Source organism: Stegostoma tigrinum, chromosome 29 (genome assembly GCF_030684315.1).
Source record: "Stegostoma tigrinum isolate sSteTig4 chromosome 29, sSteTig4.hap1, whole genome shotgun sequence".
Classification (NCBI taxonomy): Eukaryota; Metazoa; Chordata; class Chondrichthyes; order Orectolobiformes; family Stegostomatidae; genus Stegostoma; species Stegostoma tigrinum.
Window position 1 is genome coordinate 5,855,825 of NC_081382.1, and position 24,929 is coordinate 5,880,753.

Below are 24,929 nucleotides of genomic sequence, written 5' to 3' on the forward strand. Positions count from 1 at the left end.
AATTAAGAGGTGAGTCCAAAAGAATAAAGATTAAAATAAAAGACATATGGATCAGTTTCTGTATTGTTCACAAAGAGCAAAGTGTTGAATATTACAGTTATTACAGCAGAGGTTACTGATAGCATTGATGTTGATAGTTGAACAGTTGATTTCAATTTTGCAGATTATTTGAAACTCACTGGACTGAATCTTACAATATTTTGGCAGAGTGTTAATTATGTCAAGTTTCATGGAGGGTTTCTCTTCAAGGGACCTAGCAAAAGGTTTTGCTGTAATCCCGAACTCACCTCATTAGGTACCATTTTACCCCTGTCGTCTGATGACAGCCAGATTCTACCACTCACCATACCCAGAGAAACTTGTCATTCACTGTATTCTGACATAGACCGGCATCCTTGGCACCCACATCATTTGGGAAGGCCATTGTGCATAAGGATAACACTGACATTCCAAAGCTGCCTTGTTCCATTCCAGTCTAATGAAAGGATATTGAACAAAAAGAAATCGGGCCACAATTCTTTGACAGGAACCTGGAGGGCCTGCTGAATGGGGTCATGTAAAGGAGTGATGTCCTTTTTCTGGAAGACCAGCAGAGAAAATACAACACCAGAGCTCCACCGCCTTGTACTGAGGTTGCCACAAGGATGTTATTAATCTGGAGAGGGTTCAGAAAAGATTTACAAGGATGTTGACAGGAATGAAGAGTCGGAATTATAAAGAAAGGCTGGATAGGCTGGTGCTTCTCTTGCTGGAGCGTGGGAGGGGTGACCTTGTAGAGGCTTTAAAATCATGATGGGTAGCGATAAAGAGAATGGCAAGTGTCTTTTCCCTAGGGTGTGGGGATTTCATGACTAGGGGGCACATATTTTAAGGGAGAGAAGAAAGATTTTACAAAGACATGAGGGGCATTTTTTCTTTTACTCCAGAGAGTGGATCATGTGTGGAATAAACTACCAGAGGAAGTGGTGGATGCAGGTACAGTTACAGCATTTAAAAGACATTTCGATAAGTGCATGAATAAGAAATGTTTGGAGAGACATAGGCCATACACAAGCAGGTGGGACTAGTTTAGATTGAGATTATGGTTGACACAGATCGGTTGGACCAAAGGGTCTGTTTTTATGAAGTATGGCTCTATAAGGGTCAGTGTGGTCTTCAATATTCAGAGGGATACCCAGCAGTGCAGGGAGGTCAATGATCTCCACTACCAGGGTAAGAGTCACACACCTCTCTTCTATCTGACACTCAGTCTATCCCTGCTACTGCACGTACCTACCGCCAACGACTTATACTATCACTCTCACTGGTGCTTGCTGCATCTTCCCAGGCTCCCTCACTCACTCCAACATCCCCACACTGTTGTTAGGACTGCCCGTAACTGAGCAGCACAAAATGGCAGACAGCCGCCCATGGCTAATGTAGCAGAACAGGGCTGACAGTAACATTTGCCCAAGGTTGCTGAATGTGCATAAGACATAGATTATAGCAATTACTCAAGCTTACTGAATGTGCATTAGAAATAGATAGTAACATTTAACATTTGATTAACATAGTTTTAATAATAGCAGCTTTAACAGTAACAGCTGACGCATAGGACACAGATTTTAACATTTGATTAATGTAGTATGCATAAGAAGAACACCTTCCACTAATTAGTTGTTTAATCAATAATTATAGGGGTATAGAACATAGAACATAGAACAATACAGCACAGAACAGGCCCTTCGGCCCTCGATGTTGTGCCAGTCTGTGAACTAATCTAAGCCCCTCCCCCACACTATCATTATCCATATGCTTATCCAAGGACTGTTGACCCTAGACCTTCTTGAAAGATATTCAGATATTCAATTAAGAGTTCACTCAGGCAGCCATTTTCTAATCAAAAACCAATGTAGGTAATTCTGTCTCAGCCAATTTCACCCATCAAGCTTGGGTCTGAGCTTTTTACTACAATCACTGTAACTGAACCAGCTGCTTCTCATAAGTGAATGGAACTGAAGTTGTACCCTAAATACGTAAAGGTTCCCTGGTACAGGTTCTCAGTCTAGCCGAGGTCGTGCACAAACTTTAGGGTTGGAGACCAGAGCAAATTTTGTCAAACTGGTTTTGCAAAAGGATCATTAAAATCATGAAAGGAAAAGTTTTAAACCAGTTTCAGATGGTAAAAGCAGTCCCCAATATCACTGTAGCAAGAAATGAATAAGGTCCGAAAGGGATAGGCAAGTATCCAATTAATTGCCAGTTAACAAGGTGCAGCTGGCAAATGTTACTTGAATACAGTATCCATTGTGAAAAGCCTCCAGAAGGGAGATAAGAGTCTGGAAAACATCATGAAGGACTGGGGGTGGACTACAAGCCTGTCCATCTCTTTGTTGTTATGCTGTGGTGGGCTTGAATTGTAAAAAGTGCTGTCCAAAGAGCCAATTACAAAGGGATAACTTGGCTCCACTGGGCAACAGTAATCAAGAGGGGGGCGCGGGCGCAGTGGATAAGAGTGGGTTGGGGGTGTAAGTGAAGTTTAAAATGCACCATAGATCATAGAATCCCTACAGTGCAGAAGCAGGCCATTTGGCCCATCGAGTCCATGCCAACCTCCAAAGATCATTCCACCCAGACCCACTCCCCACCCTAGATACTCTGGGCAACTTAGCATGGCCAATCCACCTAGCCTGCATATCTTTGGGCTGTGGGTGGAAACTGGAGCACCTGGAGGTGCACGCAGACACGGGGAGAATGTACAAACTCCACACTGACAATCACCCAAGGCTAGAATCAAACCTGGGTCCCTGGTGCTGAGAGACAGCAATGCTAACCGCAGAGCCACCGTGTATGTTAAGATATTCCGAAGCTCTGCATATGACATACTGCTAAGAAAATCTGAAGTTGTACCAAAATATAGTTGTACCTGAATCTACCACCCAACTCAGACTCTCATTAGAAAATATGAGATCTAACAGCTACTGACCCTGCATGTCCTCTGTAGTGCCTGCTATTTCACTTGGGAAACCTCACCGCCATTCACCAAACAGCACCAGCATATACAGCTATTCCATCGCACTCAATCCCTCCTTTGCTGTCACAGCAGGAGAAAATGGCCCATATAACGTAGAAAGATAGATGGTGGGGTGCCTGACATTTGGATCATCATTCCCTGAGAAGAAAGAATCCTGGGACCACTCCTGAGGGGATGCCAAGACATCTATAGCCAACCAACTGAGTAAGTGCTAGGTCTCGTTTCACTGCAACTCTCACATTAACTCCGCTATCAATGACATTCATTTCTTATCACTGGCTGTGTCACCAACTGTTGGGTGGCACAGTGGCTCAGTGGTTGGCACTACTGCCTCATAGAGCCAGAGACCCAGGTCAGACTCCAGCCACGTTCTCCCTGTGTCTGTCTATGTGGCTTTCCTCTGGGTGCTCTGGTTTCCTCCCACAGTCCAAGGATGTGCAGGTTAGGTGGGTTAGCCATGGGAAATGCAGGATTACAGGGATAGGATATGGGAGTGGGATGTCCTTCAGAGGGCCAGCACGGAGTCGCTGGGCCAAATGGCCTGCTGCTTCCTTGTGTAGGATTCTATGGTCACTCTTGGGTGTTGCAAGTTGGGGTGGGATTATAGCCACTGGATAGTCAAAAAGGAGCTCCGTTACCTCTGTGATAATGGGAACTGCAGATGCTGGAGAATCCAAGATAATGAAATGTGAGGCTGGATGAACACAGCAGGCCCAGCAGCATCTCAGGAGCACAAAAGCTGACGTTTCGGGCCTAGACCCTTCATCAGAGAGGGGGATGGGGTGAGGGTACTGGAATAAATAGGGAGAGGGGGGAGGCGGACCGAAGATGGACCGAAGGTCAGTCCAGGGAAGACGGACAGGTCAAAAGGTGGACTCCCTTGTTCGCTCCACACTGCCCTCCAACCCCACCACACCTGGCACCTTCCCCTGCAACCGCAGGAAATGCTACACTTGCCCCCACACCTCCTCCCTCACCCCTATCCCAGGCCCCAAGATGACTTTCCACATTAAGCAGAGGTTCACCTGCACATCTGCCAATGTGGTATACTGCATCCACTGTACCCGGTGTGGCTTCCTCTACATTGGGGAAACCAAGCGAAGGCTTGGGGACCGCTTTGCAGAACACCTCCACTTGGTTTGCAATAAACAACTGCACCTCCCAGTCGCAAACCATTTCCACTCCCCCTCCCATTCTTTAGATGACATGTCCATCATGGGCCTCCTGCAGTGCCACAATGATGCCACCCGAAGGTTGCAGGAACAGCAACTCATATTCCGCTTGGGAACCCTGCAGCCCAATGGTATCAATGTGGACTTCACCAGCTTCAAAATGTCCCCTTCCGCCACCGCATCCCTAAACCAGCGCAGTTCGTCCCCTCCCCCCACGCCACCACACAACCAGCCCAGCTCTTCCCCTCCACCCACTGCATCCCAAAACCAGACCAACCTGTCTCTGCCTCCCTAACCTGTTCTTCCTCTCACCTATCCCTTCCTCCCACCCCAAGCCGCACCTCCATCTCCTACCTACTAACCTCATCCCACCTCCTTGACCTGTCCGTCTTCCCTGGACTGACCTATCCCCTCCCTACGTCCCCACCTATACTCTCCTCTCCACCTATCTTCTTTTCTCCATCTTCGGTCCACCTCCCCCTCTCTCCCTATTTATTCCAGTTCCCTCTCCCCATCCCCCTCTCTGATGAAGGGTCTAGGCCTGAAACGTCAGCTTTTGTGCTCCTGAGATGCTGCTGGGCCTGCTGTGTTCATCCAGCCTCACATTTTATTATCTCTGTTACCTCTGTGGTGGAGAGCTCTGAAGCGTCAGAGGAAGCACTAGCCATGCTGCTCCTGCAGGCGCCGCAGTGGGTATGTTACCGAGATTGGAGCTGGGAGCACACACCTCTGCAGCTGGCCGAGGGCACTGGAATCTGGAACTTCTTTGAACCCAAACTTGTAACGAAATTTTCTTAGGATTTCTTTAAATATTTTTCTTAGTCTAGTGGATTTTTAAACGGAGTGGGGGGGGGGGACATCCTTTTTTTCTTTCGTAGGCGACAATGTGTCAATATTCAACATCGAAGGCACAGAACTTTGGATCAACAGAAAAACTCTTCATTTGGAGCAAACCTCCCCCCCCAGCGGAAAGTAAACAGACCGAGAAATCGGTTCAATCGCCACGGTTAGTTTATGAAACCTATTAGACAAACAGGCAACAAACTGAAATGACATTACCTGGCGCAGTGCCCTGCAGTGACAGTAGTATGGGACTTCACTCCCTGAGACCAGCTCTACCTCCTCTGTTACAGGCACGGTTGCTTAGGAACAGGACGCGCTCTCCAGTTCAGAACTCGCATCTTTTCGTTGTGAAAACTGCTTTTTGTCTAACCACAGCAAACAGGCAGAAGACGCGACAGACATTCGGGAATCCCCTCATTGAGGCACTGGGGCAGCCACCTCACAATACACTAATCCTCAGCACCCCCAGCCGTGCATTCACCCATGGTGTGTGTGTGTGTGTCTCTCTCTCTCTGTGTCTGTCCTGTAACCCTTTCAGTTCCATACTTCTCAACCTAGCACACGGATAAAAACCGAAAGAACCGCGGATGCTGGAAATCAGGAACAAAAACAAAGCTGCTGGAAAAGCTCAGCAGGTCTGGCAGTGTGGCTGGGAAACGTCAGTTTATATGCAGAAAATGGGGAGGTGGGTGGGGTAGGGAGTAAATGATAGGATAGACCCAAAGAAAAAGAAAGACAGTTGGACAAAGGAGTTGCTAACGATCAAGTTGCGGCGGGGTGGGGGGGGGGGGGGGGGTGGCGGGCAGTTGTTAATGGGGACTGTTAGTGACTAACAGCGGGTGTGTAATGGCAGGCTATGTGATAACAAGGACCGGTGTGTGGGGTAGGGGGCTGGAGATGGGAGGGACTCGAAAATACCCATGGCCCTCTGGAACCTTCCTCTCCTCACCTTCCCTCTGACTCTATCCCCTCCCCCAAACCCCCACCTCCTATCGGGTATTCACCATCCCTCCTAACCTTCCTGTCTCTGGTGCTGAACACTCTGTACTCAGCAAAGGTATCAGCTTTATTCCTCTGTAATAAGATAACAAAGTGTGGAGCTGGATGAACACAGCAGGCCAAGCAGCATCTCAGGAGCACCAAAGCTGACGTTTCGGGCCTAGACCCTTCATCAGAGAGGGGGATGGGGTGAGGGTTCTGGAATAAATAGGGAGAGAGGGGGAGGCGGACCGAAGATGGAGAGAAAATAAGATAGGTGGAGAGGAGAGTATAGGTGGGGAGGTAGAGAGGGGATAGGTCAGTCCAGGGAGGACGGACAGGTCAAGGAGGTGGGATGAGGTTAGTAGGTGGGAAATGGAGGTGCGGCTTGAGGTGGGAGGAAGGGATGGGTGAGAGGCCCACTGCATCCCAAAACCAGCCCAGCCTGTCTCTGCCTCCCTAACCTGTTCTTCCTCTCACCCATCCCTTCCTCCCACCCCAAGCCGCACCCCCATCTACCTACTAACCTCATCCCACCTCCTTGACCTGTCCGTCCTCCCTGGAATGACCTATCCCCTCCCTACCTCCCCACCTACACTCTCCTCTCCACCTATCTTCTCCTCTATCCATCTTCGGTCTACCTCCCTCTCTATCCCTATTTATCTCAGAACCCTCACCCCATCCCCCTCTCTGATGAAGGGTCTAGGCCCGAAACGTCAGCTTTTGTGCTCCTGAGATGCTGCTTGGCCTGCTGTGTTCATCCAGCCTCACACTTTATTATCTTGGATTCTCCAGCATCTGCAGTTCCTATTATCTCTGATACAGCTTTATTCCTCTGATTCCTCACCTTAACGAATTTCGAGCACAACGTGACATCAAACTCTTCTTCCGCTGTCTTTGTCTCCGTGCCCATTTCTTTGGACGAGAGACCTCTCCCTGTCCCACAGACACCTCTGCCCAGTTCAAACACTCTCCCTCCACCTGGACACCTCCCTCCTGCCTTTTACCTGCACCTGATCTTTTCATTTGAGAACTGTTGATGTGACATTAGTTGCCTCAATTTTGCTGCCCCCTCACCAAATCCAACCTATCTCCCTCCAAACCGACTGCACTCTGTGCACTCAGATCCAACCCTGACTTTGTTGTCACACCTGCTGATAAGGGTGGTGCTGTTGTTGTCTGGAGTACTGACCTCTAACTCGCAGAAGGTCAGTGCCAGCTCTCAGATGCGTCCTTGTACCACCCCCTGGACCATGAGCCCACCATGGCACATCAGGCCATTGTACCTACTACGGTAACTGATCTCATTTCATTCGGTGATCTCCCCCGCCCCAACTCCACTTCCAAGCTGATAGCCCCCCAACCTCGCACAGCTCTTTCCAACCTCCTGCCAAAAATCCACAAAAAGGACTGTCCAGGCAGACCCGTTGTTTCAGCCTGCTCCTGCCCCACAGAACTCATCTCTTCCTACCTTGACTCAGTTTTCTCCCCCCGGCCCAACCCCTACCCACATACATCCATGATTCCTTTGATGCCTTACGCCGGTTTCAAAACTTCCAGTTTGCTGGTTCCAACCACCTCCTCTTTACCATGGACATGCAATCCCTTTACAGGTCAATTCCCCACCAGGGCGTCTTAGGGCTCTCCGCTTCTTCCTGGAGCAAACACCTGAACCATCCCCACCCACCACCACCCTCCTCTGCTTGGCTGAACTTGTCCTCAACCTCAACAACTTCTCTTTCAACTCCTCTCATTTTCTTCAGGTAAGAGGGGTTGCCATGGGTGTCCACATGGGCCCCAGTTATGCCTGTCTCTTCATGGGGTATGAGGAACATTCCTTGTTCCAGTCCTATTCCGGCCCCCACCCACAATTCTTTCTCCAATACATCGATGAGATCATCAGTGCTGCTGCCCTCTCTTGTCTGGAATTCGAAAACTTCATCGATTTCAACTCCAATTTCCACCCTGCCCTCACTTTCACCTGATCTATCTCTGACTCCTCCCTTCCCTTCTACGACATTTGTTTCCATTTCTGGGGAGAGACTGGCCACTAATATCCATTATAAATGCACTGACTCCCATAGCTACCTGGACTGTACATCCTCACACCCCACTTCCTGTTAAGACACCATCCCATTCTCTCATTTCCTCTGTCTCTGTCAGATCAGGCCAACTTTGACAAGGGGGCCTCCGAAATATTCACATTCTTCCTCAACTGAGGATTCCCCTGCTCCATTGTCAACAGGGCCCTCAACCAAATCTGACCCATCTCCTGCGCTCCTGCCCTCACCCCTTCTCTTCCCAACAGCGATAGGGTGCCCCTTATCCTCACTACCATCCCACCAGCATCCACATCCAGAAGATCATCAGACACCATTTCCGCCACCTTCAGCAAGATGCCACCAACAGACACATATTCCCCTCCCCTCCCCTGTCCACCTTCTGCAGGGGCTGTTCCCTTCAGGAAACCCTGGTCCACATTTCCTTCACCCCCAACATTTCCCCATGGCCCTAAGGCACCTTCCCCTGTAACCAGCGAAGTTGCAACACCTCCCCATTTACCTCCTCCCTCCAAAGAATCCAAGGGCCTGAACATACCTTCCAAGTGAACACTTCATCTGCACTTCCCAGAATTTAGTCTACTGCTGGCGAGTTTTGAGAGGATTTGTAGCTCAGGTTGAGGTTCTGGATGTGAGTTTGCTTGTTGAGCTGGAAGGTTAGTTTTCAGACATTTCGTCACCTTTTTTTTATTTGAAAAAATATACTTTATTCATAAGATGTACAAAAATTAAAACATATTTATACACCTACCCAGTCATGCAAGCCGCTCTGGGTTACCCAGGGGGTACGTACACCAACTAAAGGAAAAGAAACAAACAAGAAGAAAACAAAGCAAAGAAAATACCCCGGCAGTCGTCTCCCCACACAGTCCCAGTTGGCCCCCTGACCAGTTGGGGAAGGCGCCAGCTGGGCCCAGGTACCAGATAGGGCCCTTTTTTCCATTTTGGACGAGAGGTTTCATACCGTGGTCTTTCCCCACCGCGCCTTGGCGGCAGCTGCCCCAAGCTTTAGCGCGTCCCTCAGCACGTAGCCCTGGACCTTGGAGTGCGCCAGTCTGCAACATTCGGTCGGGGTCAGTTCTTTCAGCTGGCAGACCAGCAAGTTGCGGGCAGACCAAAGAGCGTCTTTCACCGCATTGATGGTCCTCGAGGCGCAGTTGATGTTGGTCTCGGTGTGCGTCCCGGGAAACAGCCCGTAGAGCACAAATACCACTGCATCCCCCTCCAGACCTCCTGCGCATAGGCACACTCCAGAAGGAGGTGATTGACAGTCTTGTCCCCGCCGCAGCCGCCTCGAGGGCAGCATGCGGTGGCGCAGAGATTCCTGGCATGCATAAAGGATCTCACTGGCAGAGCCCCTCTCACCGCCAGCCAAGCAATGTCCTTGTGCTTGTTTGAAAGTTCCGGCGATAAGGCATGATGCCAAACGACTTTGGCAGTCTGCTTGGGGAACCACACGACGGGATCCACCCTCTCCTTTTCCCGAAGGGTCCTGAGGATACTACGTGTTGATCACTGCCTGACGGCCTTGTGGTCAATGTTGTTTCCTTTCAAAAATTTCTCCATGAAGGACAGGTGGTACGGGACGGTCCAACTACTCGGAGCGTTCCGCGGCAACGAGGCCAGGCCCATCCTTCGCAACATCAGGGACAGGTAGAACCTCAGAAAGTAGTGACACTTGGTGTTTGCGTACTGAGGATCTACGCACAGCTTGATGCAGCCGCACACAAAGGTAGCAGTCAGGGCGAGGGTGGCGTTCGGTACGCTCTTTCCCCCATTTTCCAAGTCTTTGTACATGGTGTCCCTGCGGATCCGGTCCATCCTCGACCCTCAAATGAAGTGGAAGATGGCCCGGGTGACAGCGGCGGCGCAGGTCCAGGGAATAGGCCAGGCCTGCGCCACATACAACAGTACCAAAAGCCCCTCGCACCTGACAACCAGGTTCTTACCCGCGATGGAGAGGGACCGGAGCGTCCACCTTCCCAGCTTCTGCTTCAGTTTGCTGATACGCTCCTCCCAAGTCTTAGTGCACGCCCCAGCTCCACCGAACCAAACACCCAGCACCTTGAGGTAGTCTGTCCTGACGGTGAAGGGGATGAAGGAGCGGTCGTCCCAGTTCCCGAAGAACATGACCTCGCTCTTACCCCTATTGACTTTGGCACCCGAGGCCAGTTCAAACCGGCCGCAGATGTCCAACAGCCTACTCACCGACCGACGATCGGTGCAGAAGACGGCGACGTCGTCCATGTACAGGGAGGTCTTGACCTGAAGGCCTCCGCTGCCTGGGATAGTCACGCCCTTCAGGCTCACGTCCTTCCTGATGGATGCGGCGAAGGGCTCCACACAGCATACGAACAAGGCAGGAGAGAGCGGGCAGCCCTGCCTGACTCCAGATCTGACGGGAAAACTGTCCGATTCCCACCCGTTGATCGAGACTGCGCTAACGATGTTGGTGTAGAGCAGCCGGATCCAATCCGGATGCCCTCCCCGACCTCCAATTTGGAGAGGACGTCCCTCATGTAAGCATGAGAGACCCTGTCGAAGGCCTTCGCCTGGTCCAGGCTGATGAGGCAGGTGTCCACCAGCCTGTCCTGCACGTAGGCAATCGTATCCCTGATGAGCGCGAGGCTCTCAGCGATCTTCCTGCCTGGCACAGCACAGGATTGGTCAGGGTGAATCACCGAGTCCAGGACAGACCTGACCCGGTTGGCTATGACCTTGGCCAGGATTTTGTAGTCCACGTTCAATAGTGAAATGGGATGCCAATTCTTAATTTCTTCCCTCTCCCCCTTCCTCTTGTAAATGAGGGTGATGATGCCCTTCCTCACGGACTTGCACATTTCCACTGCCTGAAGCGCACTACTGTACACCTCCAGCAGGTCCCACAGAGCGGAATACAGCTCGACCGGTAAGCTGTCGCTCCCGGGAGCCCTATTCCTCTCCAAGGACTTGAAGGCTCTGGTCAGCTTGTCCAGGGATATCGGCCGGTCCAGCCACTCCCTTGTGCCGTCGTCTAAAACCTCCGTGATAGATGACAGGAACGACTCGGAGGCCGTGCTGTCCATGGGCTTTGTGTCGTACAGTCCAGCATAGAAGGATCTGCTGATCCTCAAAATGTCGGGCCGAGACGACATCACCGAGCCATTGTCCTCCTTCAGCCGGCTAAGCACAGAGCTGTCTTTGTGCACCTTCTGAAAGAAGAAACGCGAGCACGTCTCGTCCTGCTCCACGGAGCGGACCCTGGACCGGAAGATTATCCTGGAGGCCTCCGTGGTGAAGAGTGAGGCTTGCTGGCCCCTCACCTCGCGGAGGTCCTCCGTGACATCGGCCCCCATCAACTGCAGAAGGAGCAGGTTCTGCACCCTTTTCTGGCGTCGCGACAGCTTTCCCCGCCTCTCTCTCGCCTTCCGAACACCCTTGAGGACAAAGAACCTCTTGATGTTCTCCTTCACCGTCTCCCACCAGTCGCCCGGAGACTCAAAGAGGGGTTTCACGGTTCTCCAACCGGCGTACTCCCTCTTAAGCTCCTCGACGTTCTCTGGGGTCAACAGAGTCGTGTTGAGCTTCCACATCTCCTTGCCGGCCGTCTGGTCGTCCTGTAAGTGACAGTCGGCCAGCAGGAGGCAGTGGTCAGAGAAGAAGACTGGCTTGACGCCGGTGACCTGACCGAGAACACCCGTGACACAAACAGGAAGTCTATCCTTGAGCGAATAGACCCGTCTGGCCGCGACCAGGTATATCTCCGCAGCGCTCCGTCTGCAGGGGTGCTGAAGACGTCGAACAGCTTGGCGTCCTTCACCATGCCCATCAAGAATCTGGACGTGACGTCCAGTTGACTCCCCCCACCTGCTGTCTCCACGCTGGATCTTCCATCTGCATCGATGATGCAGTTGAAGTCTCCGCCTAGGATGACCGGCCTGGACGCGGCCAGCAGGGGTGGAAGCCGCTGCAGGACGGCCAACCGCTCACTCCGTACCGCTGGGGCGTACACGTTGATCAGCCTCAGGGGAGCGTTCCTGTAGGTGACGTCAGCCACTAGTAGGCGCCCCCCACCACCTCCTGAACTTGAGAGATGGTGAAGTTGCGCCCCCACAGGAGAATAGCCAGGCCCGAGGAGCGACAGTTGTTACCCCCCGACCAGATTGAAGGCCCACAGGTCCAGGCGCCGGACCATTTCCCGTACCTGCTGAGGTGCGGTATCCCGCATTCCTGCAGAAACAGGAGGTCTGCCTTGACGGTGGTCAGGTAGGCCAACGTGGACACACATCTTGCGGTGCACTTGATGCTGTGCACATTAATGCTCGCAACTCGTACCCCCATTGTGGGCAGTGACCACAGTACCCTCCCCAAGTCCAAGGTCTGGCCCCTCCATCTGTCCCTACATGCACATTGCCCGGGCTAACTGCTGGATGCTCTCTAGGCTCAGGAAACCGTCCGTGCTGCCTTCCGGGTCGCATCCCCCCATCGGGGGTACGGAGGCAGGAGAGTCCGGCTCTGGGTCAGGCTGGGGACGAGCTGTTTCCTCCTTCCCGCCTGAAAGTTCTGGGGGGGCCTTCAGGGCCCCAGCAGCACGAGGCTGGGTGTCGGAGGGACCCTCAGGACGCCTCCCGTCACCTGGAATTGGGGTGCTGCTTTCCTTCTCCCTTGAGATCTTTAGCTTCTGCTTTGGGCGGGCCTCCTCCAAGTAACCTTGTCAGAGGAGCTCTTATAGCCCCCCGTAGCTGCCTCTTCCCGCCTGATGGTTGCGGTGCCTGGGCCCGCTGGTGCGCCTTCCTCCTCACTTTCCGGACCTTCGTCCACTCCCCTGGGTCGCCTGTCGCCGCCTCCATCGACTCCGGGTTGTCGGGGCGTGGGAGCGGAGCATGCAGGGGTGCTTTGCTGGCCTCGGGCCCGTCCTGCGAGGCAGGGCCCTCCTGCACGACCTGGCCCTCGTGCACATTAGTGGGGTCCTTGCTGGGCCCTGGTGCCTTCCTCTCCTCCGGGGGGGCTGGCCCCGCATTGCCCCTGCCGACGACCTGGGCGTAGGTGGTCCCCCGCTGTGGGCATGCCCTATAGAGGTGGCCCGCTTCCCCGCAAAGATTGCAGCTTTTCTCTTGTGGACAATCCCTTGCAAGGTATCCCTCCTCCCTGCAGTTCCTGCAGATGGTGGCTTTGCAGTCGGCCGCCACGTGACGTGACCTACCACAGGCATGGCAGACTTTAGGTTGCCCTGCGTAGGTCAGGTAGCCCTTGCTCCTGCCGATCGCGAAGCTGGACGGTGGGTGTACAATGTTCCTGTCCGCGCTCATCCTCAGCGTCACCTTGACCTGCCTCTTACTGGTCCAGATGCCAAAGGGGTCCATTATGTCGGTTAGGTCCCCTTCCACCTTCACGTACCTTCCAAGGAAGGTCAGGACATCAACTGCTGGCACATGCGGGTTGTACATGTGTACAGTCAGCATACGGCTCCTCTGCGCTGGCATCGCGAACAGCAGGACAGCAGTCAATACAGAGAGGGGGTTCTCACCTCCTTTCTCCTTGAATACCTCCAGGAAGCGCTCGCAAAGCTTGGCACCACTGAAGGTTACATCGTAAAGACCTCCTCCAGGGAAATCCTGCAAGCAGTAAATGTCTGCAGCAGCGAACCCACAACAGTCCAACAGGACCCTCTTCACGAAAAAGGTGCGGTCCACAGGTGCACCTTCATCCACCTTCTTCACGGAAACACGGATGGTGTTCCGGACCCCCTGACCCGGGACACGAGCACTTGCCGCAGCCATTGTTGCAGGTTGGCTGCTCCCCTGAACCAGTGTTAGGCCAATGCCAGCATTAAGATCCACCGATTGCAAGGGTGCACAGACAACCTGACGTCTTCCTTCCACCTCCAACACAGTCACGCTGTCCTCCTCTCGGTCCATAAAAGAGTGGGTCTTTATTTTGTTCCAGATGTAAGCTGGTTCACTGAGCTGGAAGGTTTGTTCCCAGATAATCAGTCACCATTCTAGGTAACATCAACAGTGAGCCTCCAACGAAGCACTTGGTGTTATGTCCCGCTTTCTATTTATCTGTTTAGGTTTCCTTGGGTTGGTGATGTCATTTCCTGTTCTTTTTCTCAGAGGATGGTAGATTGGCTCCAAATCAATGTGTTTGTTGATGGAGTTCCGGTTGGAATGCCATGCCTCTAGGAATTCTCGTGCATGTCTCTGTTTGGCTTGTCCTAGGATGGATGTGTTGTCCCAATCAAAGTGGTGTCCTTCCTCATCTGTATGTAAGGATACGAGTGATAGTGGGTCATGTCGTTTTGTGGCTAGTTGATGTTCATGTATCCTGGTGGCTAGCTTTCTGCCAGTTTGTCCAATGTAGTGTTTGTCACAGTTCTTGCAAGGTATTTTGTAGATGACGTTCGTTTTGTTTGTTGTCTGTATAGGGTCTTTTAAGTTCATTAGCTGTTGTTCAAAAAGAATGGGTCCCCTATGAACACAGTCCGCCGATTCCTCAGCAATAAACCCAAACAAACAGACAAAACGGGCTCAGAAACCATAAACACTCTCCCCTACATCTTAGACATTTCCAAAATGACTGCCAGACTACTCGGACCTCTTGGCATCAGGATAGCCCACAAACCCACCAACACACTAAAACAGCAGCTAATGAACTTAAAAGACCCTATACAGACAACAAACAAAACGAACGTCATCTACAAAATACCTTGCAAGAACTGTGACAAACACTACATTGGACAAACTGGCAGAAAGCTAGCCACCAGGATACACGAACATCAACTAGCCACAAAACGACATGACCCACTATCACTCGTATCCTTACATACAGATGAGGAAGGACACCACTTTGATTGGGACAACACATCCATCCTCGGACAAGCCAAACAGAGACATGCACAAGAATTCCTAGAAGCATGGCATTCCAACTGGAACTCCATCAACAAACACATTGATTTGGAGCCCATCTACCATCCCCTGAGAAAAAGAAAAGGAAATGACATCACCAACGCAGGAAATGACATCACCAACCCAAGGAAACCTAACCAGATAAATAGAAAGCGGGACATAACACCAGCACTTCGTCAGAGGCTCACTGATGATGTTACCTAGAATGGTGATGAAACGTCTGAAAACTAACCTTCCAGCTCAGCGAGCAAACTCACATCTAGTCTACTGCATTTGCTGCTCACAACCTCTACATTAGGGAAACAAAGTTTAGACTTGGTGACCGCTTCACAGAACATCTACATTGTGCTCACAAAAAAGACCCTAAACTACCTGTTGCCTGCCACTTCAACGCACCACCCTGCTCCCTGGCCAACACCTCTGTCTCTGGCTTGCTGCTATGTTCCGGCGAAGCCCAATGCAAGCTGGAGGAACAATACCTCATTTTCCACTTGGGGACCCTACAGCCCTTCGGATTCAATATTGAGTTCAATAATTTTTGGGGCTAAACACTCCAATTTCCCAGCCCCCTACCCCACGCACCAGTCCTTGTTACCACACAGCGTGCCATTACACACCCCCTGTTGATAGTCACTGACAGTCCCCATTAACGACTCACCCTCCCAGCCTGATCATTAGCAACTCCTTTGCCTGTCCAACAGCCTTTCTCTCTCTTTGGGCTCTATCCTATCATTTACTCCCTACCCCACCCACCTCCCTATTTTCTGCATATAAACTGACGTTTTCCCAACCACCATCAGTTCTGAGGGCCACTGGACCCGAAACTTTAACTCTGTTTTCTCCTTCACAGATGCTGCCAGACCTACTGAACTTTTCCAGCAACTTGTTTTTGTGTTGACACAGATCTCTCAGCCAGGAAGGTTGTGGCTTCAGGTCTTACTCATTTCTTAAGCATAGAAGTCTAGGCTGACATATCTGTGCAGTCCTGAGAGGATGCTAACTTGTCACAAATCTAACCTTTCAGATGATCCAAACAACAGTGAGCTTGTAAAATTCTCTGCCACAGAAAATGATTGGGGCCAAAGCATTGAATGATTTCAAGGAATTTGATATAGTTTTCAGGGCTGAAGGGATCAAAGCATATGGGAAGACAGTGAGCTCAGGATAGTGAGATGGATTCAGTCATAAACATATGGAATGGCAGAGTGGGCTCAAAGGTTAAACAGTGGGGTGGCACGATGGCTCAGTGGTTAGCACTGCAGCCTCACAGCACCAGGGACCTGGGTTCAATTCCAGCCTCAGGTAATTGTCTGTGTGGAGTTTGCACATTCTCCATGTCTGCGTGGGTTTCCTCTGACAGTCCAAAGATGTGCAGGCTAGGTGGATTGGCCATGCTAAATTGCCCGTAGTGTTCAGGGGTGTGTAGGTTATAGGGGGATGGGTCTGGGTGGGATGCTTCAAGGGGCAGTGTGGACTTGTTGCCCCAAAGGGCCTGTTTCCACACTGTAGGGAATCTAATCTAAACTGAGACTCCATTTAGCCCTTTCAAGTGGAGGCAGACCTCTTGAAACTGCAGTTCCTCTCCTAACAGCCCTATCCGATTTAATCTTGTGATATTTTTAGCCTCCTTGATCTCCTCATTACTCAACTAATTGGTCCTTGTTGATATAATAGTTATTTTGAATGGACATTGTCCCTTTGCCTTTAAAAAGGGACGATACATTTGCAGTATTATAGGAATAGGGTAAGGAGTTAGTATGCTCTTCGGAGGGTCAGTGTGACTCGAGCTGAGTGGCCTGCTTCCACAATGAAGGGATTCTATGAAAAATTCTATTTTCAAGCCATACAACTACAAAATTTTAGTCACCTTATTGCCTATCTTAGCCAAAATCTCTGTTCTGATTCCTGCAGTCAAAAACCTATCCTTCTAGCATAGCACTACTATCCTTGGGTCAATCACAAATAACACATTTTCTGACAGGTACATTACCTTGAGTTCTCCACAAGACTCCTCTGATGAGGGAACTTAACTGCTCTAAAGTGGGATCAAGTTCAGCGATCAATTATGAAACTAGAGTTAGCCCATTTAGAAGGGAACTTAGTGAGCATTGTTTCACCTATACAGGAATGGAAATCTGGCATTCTGTACCATACGAGTCTGTGAATTCTGGAACAACTGGAGCTTTCATGACTGTAATCAATGTGTTGGGCAAGGGTGTCTAAGGAATATAATCTTAGGGTGGCTCACCAGATTTGAGGTACAGATTATAAAATGTGAGGCTGGATGAACACAGCAGGCCGAGCAGCATCTCAGGAGCACAAAAGCTGATGTTTCAGGCCTAGACCCTTCATCAGAGAGGGGGATGGGGTGAGGGTTCTGGAATAAATAGGGAGGGGGAGGTGGACCGAAGATGGAGAAAAGAAGATAGGTGGAGAGGAGAGTATAGGTGGGGAGGTAGGGAGGGAATAGGTCAGTCCAGGGAAGACGGACAGGTCAAGGAGGTGGGATGAGGTTAGTAGGTAGGAGATGGAGGTGCGGCTTGGGGTGGGAGGAAGGGATAGGTGAGAGGAAGAACAGGTTAGGGAGGCAGAGACAGGTTGGTCTGGTTTTGGGATGCAGTGGGTGGAGGGGAAGAGCTGGGCTGGTTGTGTGGTGCAGTGGGGGGAGGGGACGAACTGCGCTGGTTTAGGGATGCGGTGGTGGAAGGGGACATTTTGAAGCTGGTGAAGTCCACATTGATACCATTGGGCTGCAGGGTTCCCAAGCGGAATATGAGTTGCTGTTCCTGCAACCTTCGGGTGGCATCATTGTGGCACTGCAGGAGGCCCATGATGGACATGTCATCTAAAGAATGGGAGGGGGAGTGGAAATGGTTTGTGACTGGGAGTTGCAGTTGTTTATTGCAAACCGAGTGGAGGTGTTCTGCAAAGCGGTCCCCAAGCCTCCGCTTGTTTTCCCCAATGTAGAGGGAGCGACACCGGGTACAGTGGATGCAGTATACCACATTGGCAGATGTGCAGGTGAACCTCTGCTTAATGTGGAAAGTCATCTTGGGGCCTGGGATGGGGGTGAGGGAGGAGGTGTGGGGCAAGTGTAGCATTTCCTGCGGTTGCAGGGGAAGGTGCCGGCTGTGGTGGGGTTGGAGGGCAGTGTGGAGCGAACAAGGGAGTCACGGAGAGAGTGGTCTCTCCGGAAAGCAGACAAGGGTGGGCATGGAAAAATGTCTTGGGTGGTGGGGTTGGATTGTAGATGGCGCAAGTGTCGGAGGATGATGCGTTGTATCCGGAGGTTGGTGGGGTGGTGTGAGAACGAGGGGGATCCTCTTTGGGCGGCTGTGGCGGGGGCGGGGTGTGAGGGATGTGTTGCGGGAAATGCGGGAGACGCAGTCAAGGGCGTACTCGACCACTGTGGGGGGAAAGTTGCGGTCCTTGAAGAACTTGGACATCTGGGATGTGCGGGAGTGGAATGCCTCATTGTGGGAGCAGATGCGGAGGAATTGGGAATAGGGGATGGAATTTTCTCTATTCAACTGTTGTGTTGTTGGAAGTCAATCATCTCAGCTCCAAGACACATCTGCAGGAGTTCCTCAGGATAGTGTCCTACGCCCATCATCTTCAGTTACTTCATTAATCACTTTCCCTCCATCATGAGGTCAGAAATAGGCATGTTTGCCAATGATTGCAAAATGTTAAGCAACATTCACAACTCCTCAGCAAGGGTGCCAATTCCCATCCACAGGATAGGCAAGACTGCAAGTACAACAGTTCATCACATGATCCTGAACTTCAACATGGAGTGCTACAGGAATTAGGATCAAGATTATGTTCTTTGGTGGGATACTTAAATGGTCGTACAAGAAAAAAAAGCAGTAAAACGAACAGAACTTCACATGCATACTTCAGATGGGTACTATTCCAAGTTTATTCACTGCCTTCATTCTTCTGTGATCTGAGAACATTATTGGCAATCAGCAATTTATGATCGGATAATTGCTTAGCAGTGAAATAAGGTAGATTAGTTACCTTTACTTGTTAGTACAGTTTCTTCCCAATACTGCCATTACCCATCCTGTCTGACAGCAATATCATTATGATTGACTTTTTACAAACATATCCTTGAAATATATGGAAAGTAAACTTTCAGATGTAATTTCTTTCCCTGTGCAGCAGACCTGAGCAAGTCTGTCAAATAGTTTTAAACATATGTCTCTTCGATGTTTGAGTATGAGCCAACAGGCCAGCAATGCAGAAATGTGTTCGCTGCTAATACACATCTAGGAGGGGGCCAGGAAATACAGTAAACATATTATGGAAATAATATCTTTATTCAAGTTAGTTTAAAAGTCAAAACAATGCAGCAAAACATATCAACAGGCAAAACAATTTACAACAGATTTTGTAGAACTGCACTTATTATAAAACAGATTGATTAGTTCCATCTTAACAGATCTCTCTACAGGCAGGAAGTTATCTCCCAAAGCAGCTTGTGCCCTTCTGCAAAACAAAAAAAAACAAGCAATCAAAGTTCTGAATTTATCACATATAATAAGCTTAATTTTAGACTTTACTGGTGGTGTGACAATTGAACATGTTAAAAATTTCTGACCCTTAACATTTATTCTTTCAAGTAGGGCCGATTAAGAAGTGTCCAGCCCATACAAGAGTTAATATCCAGTGAGATTACTCCTAAAACTGGGCTCATCTGAGTCAGTTCGGCATAAGTAGCTGTTAATAACGCTGGATGTGATAATAATGCATGAATAAATAGTGTAGAGCTGGTCACTGCATACTCTCCATTATGTAATGTATTCTTCTAACTACCTTCCCTGAGTGACATATCTGATGATATTTACCTGTATCAGCTGGGACAGGCCAAAAAATTAAAATAATTTGTACATTAAAATAACTAATGGTGTTTGTGCCATCTGACTTTTATGGAGCAGGTGCAACAAGTAATTCCAAAGGCAAACAGTATGCTAGCTTCTATCTCAAGAGGATTTGAGTGCAGGAACAAAGAAATCTTGCTTCAATTGTATAGAACACTGGTGATTGTACCTGGAGTTTTATGTACAGTTCTGGTCCATGCCTGATGGAATATATAGTTGCACAGAGGGATTCTTGGGATGATGAAGCTGACCTGAGAAGTGATTGGGCAAACTTTTTTATTCACTGGAGGGATATGGGCATTGCTGGCTGGCCAGTATTTATTGCTTGTTCCTAATTACCCTTGAGAAGATGGTGGTGAGATGCCTTCTTGAACCACTGCAGTCCATGTGCTGTAGGTAGACCCATTATACTGGTAACGAGGGAATTCCAAGATTTTGACTGAGCATCAGTAAAGGAATGCTGGTATATTTCCAAGTCAGAATGACGTGTAATTTAGAGGGGAACTTGCCGTGGTGATGTTCCCATGTATCTGTTGCCCTTCTTGACAGAAGTGATCACAGGTTTGGAAGATTTGTCTAAGGATCTTTGGTGAATTTCTGCAATGCATCTTGGAGATAGTACCCCAACTGGGCATAGGTAAGCTGATACTGCTGAGCAGTTACTGCTTGATAGCACTGTTCGTAGAATCATATAATCCCTAGAGTGCTTTTGGGACATTTGATCCATCGTGTCTGCATCAACCCTTCAAACAGCATCCCACCCACCCACTGCATACCTGTAATTACCATAATTAATCCACCTTGCCTGCACATCTTTGGGAAGAAACCTGAGTACCTACAGGAAACCCACAAAATTATGGGGAGAATGTGGAAATTCCAGACAGACAGTTATCCAAGGCTGGAAAGGAACCCTAGTCTCTGGAGGTGTGAGGCAGCAGAGCTAACCACTGAGCCATCCAACTTGCATCACTTTATCGATAATTAAGAGCACACAGGGTGGTAATTGGTTGGATTGGATTTGTTCTGCTTTCTGTGTACAGGACATTCCTGTGCAATCTTCCACATTGTCAGACAGATGCCAGTGTTGTTGCTGTACTGAAACAGCGTAACTGTGGGCACTGCAAGTTCTGGAGCACAAGTTTTCAGTACTATTGTTGGAATGCTGTCAGGGCTCATAGCCTTTGCATTATCCAGGGTTTCCAACCACTTCTTGGTGTCACATCAGATGAATCAAATTGGCTGAAAACTGGTAAGTGCGGTGTGGTGGACCAATGGAGGAGGCGAAGATGGATCATCCACTAAGCATTTCTGGTGTTGACTGCTGCAACTGCTTCACCCTTGTCTCTTGCAGTGATGTCCTGGGTTCTTCCAACTTTGAAGACGGGGATGGTTGTGGAGCCTCCTCCTCCACCATCACTCATAATTGGAAGTGGCAGGACTGCAGAGCTTAGACCTGATCCATTGGTTGTGGAATAGCTTAGCCCTGTCACTCACTTGCTGCTTATGCTGTTTGACACACTAGTAGTTCCGTTTGGTATCTTCACCACGTTGACATGTCTTTTAGGCATGCCTAGTTCTGTTCCTGGCATACCCTCCTGAACTCCCTGTTGACCCAGGGTTGATCCCCTGATTTATGGTAATGATAGAGTGGGGATATGCTAAGCCATGAGGTGACAGATTGTATTGGTGTATGATTCTGCTGCTGTTGATTGCCTACAATGCCTCATGGATGCAGAGTTTGCTAGATGTTTGAAGTCTGTCCCATTTAGTACAGTGATACTGCTGCAGAATACAATGGAGGATATTCTCAATGTGAGGATGGGACTTCATCTCCACAAGGACTATTTAGTGGTCACGTACATTATGCCCTTTCGTTGGTTCCCTCACTGTCTGCTGCAGACCCAGTCTAACAGCTAAGTCCTTTAGGACCCAGCTGAATTAGTAGTACTGCTGGCGTGCCACTCCTGGTGGTGGACACTGAAATCTCGCACCCAGAGTGCATTTTCTACCCTTGCCATCCTCAGTGCTTACTCCAAGTGTTGTTCAACATAAAGGAGCATTGATTCATTGGGCAAGGGAGGACAGTACATTCCTTGCCCATGTTTAATAGGAGTTTAGAGTCTCTGCCTCCACCATAAACTCAGGCAACAAATTCGTGGCAGACAGTGAAATGTGAATTCAATAAAAATATCTGGTACTTATAATTTACTAATGACCATGAAACCATTGTCAGTTGTTGGAAAAAAACCCATCTCATTCATTATTGACCTTCAGGAAAGGAAATCTGAGTATGATTATGCCAAGCTTTTGCTTAACTAGCCTGTGAGACAGCTTCCCCAATTTTGGCACCAGCCCTCAAATGTTAGTAAGGAGACTTTGTGAGGTTGACAGGGCTGTTTTTGCCACTGTCATTACTGGTGCCTAGGCTGATGCCAAATGGTCCGTCCAATTTCATTTCTTCGTTGAGACTCAGTAGCAATTGTTCTAAATGCCATGAGACAGTAGGAACTGCCGATGCTGGAGAATCTGAGATAACAAGGTGTAGAGCTTGAAGAACACAGCAGGCCAAGCAGCATCAGAGGAGCAGTAAGGCTGATGTTTCGGGTCTAGACCCTTCTTCAGAAACAGGAGAGGAGAAAGGAGTTCTGAAATAAATAGGGAGAGAGGTGGAGGCGGATAGAAGATGGATAGAGGAGACAGACTGGTCAAAGAGGCGGTGATTGAGCCAGTAAAGGTGAGTGAGTTAGGTGGGGAGGTAGGGAGGAGATAGGTCAGATAGGGAGGACGGACAGGTCAAGGGGGCAGGATGAGGTTAGTAGGTAGGAGATGGGGGTGGGGCTTGAGGCAGGAGGAGGGAATAGGTGGGGAGAAGGACAGGTTAGGGAAGCCGGGACGAGCTGGGCTGGTTTTGGGATGCGGTAGTGGGAGGGGAGATTTTGAAGATTGTGAGGTCCACATTGATACCATTGGGCTGCAGGGTTCCCAAGCAGAATATGAGTTGCTGTTCCTGCAACCTTCATTGGGGGAGGGCAAGGGGATTCTGAAATAAATAGGGAGAAAGGGGGAGGCGGATACAACAAAGAAAATTACAACACAGCAACAGGCCCTTCGGCCTTCCAAGCCTGCGCCGATCCAGATCCTCGACCTAAACCTGTCGCCTATTTTCCAAGGATCTGAATCCCTCTGCTCCCTGCCCATTCATGTATCTGTCTAGATACATCTTAAATGATGCTACTGTGCCCGCCTCTGCCGGGAACATGTTCCAGGCATCCACCACCCTCTGTGAAAAGAACTTTCCACGCATATCTCCCTTAAACTTTTCCCCTCTCACCTTGAAACTGTGACCCCGAGTAAATGAGTCCCCCACTCTGGGAAAAAGCTTCTTTCTATCCACCGTGTCTGTACCTCTCATGATTTTGTAGACCTCAATCAGGTTCCCCCTCAATCTCCGTCTTTCTAATGTAAATAATCCTAATCTACTCAACCTCTCTTCATAGCTAGCGCCCTCCATACCAGGCAACATCCTGGTGAACCTCCTCTGCACAGTCTCCAACGCATCCACATCATTTTGGTAAAGTGGCGACCAGAACTGTACGCAGTATTCCACATGTGACCAAACTAAAGTCCTATACAACTGTAACATGACCTGCCAACTCTTGTACTCGATACCCTGTCCGATGAATGAAAGCATTCCATATGCCTTCTTGACCACTCTATCCACCTGCATTACCACCTTCAGGGTGCAATGGACCTGAACACCCAGATCTCTCTGTGCAATCAATTTTCCCCAGGGGTTTTCCATTTACCACATAGTTCGCTCCTGAATTGGATCTTCCAAAATGCATCACCTTGCATTTGCCTGGATTGAACTCCATCTGCCATTTCTCTGCCCAACTCTCCAATCTATCTATATTCTGCTGCATTCTCTGACAGTCCCCTTCACTATCTGCTACTCCACCAATCTTAGTGCCATCTGCAACTTGCTAGTGGGCTATCTATACTTTCCTCCAGATCATTTATGAATATCACAAACAACAGTGGTCCCAACATGGATCCCTATGGAACACCACTGGTCACCCTTCCACAACAACTCTGTCTCCTGTTGTCGAGCCAGTTCTCTATCTATCTAGCTAGTACACCGTGGACCCCAAGTGACTTCACTTTCTCTGTCAGCCTACCATGGAGAACCTTATCAAACGCCTTACTGAAGTCCATGTATATGACATCTACAGCCTTTCCCTCATCTACCAACTTTGTTATTTCCTCAAAGAATTCTATCAAGTTGGTAAGACATGACCTTCCCTGCACAAAACCATTCTGCCTATCACAAATAAGCCCATTTTCTTCCTATCCCTCAGTATCTACTCCAGCAGCTTCCCCACCAGGAGAAGATAGGTGGAGAGGAGACAGACAGGTCAAAGAGGTGGGGTTAGAGCCAGGAAAAGTAGGTGGGGACCATATGGGTGGTGGGTATAGGTGGGAACCATATAATGTGGTATACTGTATCCGCTGTTCCGTCGTGGCCTCCCCTACATTGGGGAAACCAAACAGAGGCTTGGGGACTGCTTTTGCAGAACACCTATGCTCGGTTTGCAATAAACAACTGCACCTCCCAGTCACAAACCATTTCAACTCCCCCTCCCATTCCTTAGACGACATGTCCATCATGGGCCTCCTGCAGTGCCACAATGATGCCACCCAAAGGTTGCAGGAACAGCAACTCATATTATTGCTTGGGGACCCTGCAACCCAACGGTATCAATGTGGACTTCACAAGCTTCAAAATCTCCCCTCCCCAGACTGCATCCCAAAAGCAGCCCAGCTCATCCCCGCTTCCCTTACCTATCTACTCCTCCATGTCAAGCCCCACCCCCATCTCCTACCTACTAGCCTCATCCTGCCCCCTTGACCTGTCCATCCTCCCTGGACCAACCTATCATCTCCCCAACTCCCCACCTACACTCACCGTTACTGGCTCCAACCCCACCTCTTTGACCAGTCTGTCCTCTCTCCACCTATCTTCTCCTTTATTAATCTTCTATCCGCCTCCACCTTTCTCCCTATTTATTTCAGAATCCCCTTCCCCTCCC

At 49.7% G+C, this 24,929-nt stretch overlaps 2 protein-coding genes across 3 annotated transcripts in view; both read right to left on the reverse strand.

Annotated features, from left to right (window-relative positions):
- LOC125465250 (mucin-2-like) overlaps positions 1–5,429 on the reverse strand; it is a 56,847-nt gene extending 51,418 nt beyond the window's left edge. Inside the window, exon 1 of the mRNA XM_059638353.1 lies at positions 5,245–5,429. The gene's annotated coding sequence lies outside the window, so the exon portion shown is untranslated. The remainder of the gene's footprint in view (positions 1–5,244) is intronic.
- Positions 5,430–19,385: 13,956 nt separating this feature from the next.
- LOC125465551 (uncharacterized) overlaps positions 19,386–24,929 on the reverse strand; it is a 57,088-nt gene continuing 51,544 nt past the window's right edge. For both annotated transcript variants that reach the window (XM_048559191.2, XM_048559190.2), the window contains one exon: positions 19,386–19,447. In XM_048559191.2, the coding sequence (XP_048415148.1) occupies positions 19,421–19,447 (27 nt within the window). In that variant the 3' untranslated portion in view covers positions 19,386–19,420. The remainder of the gene's footprint in view (positions 19,448–24,929) is intronic.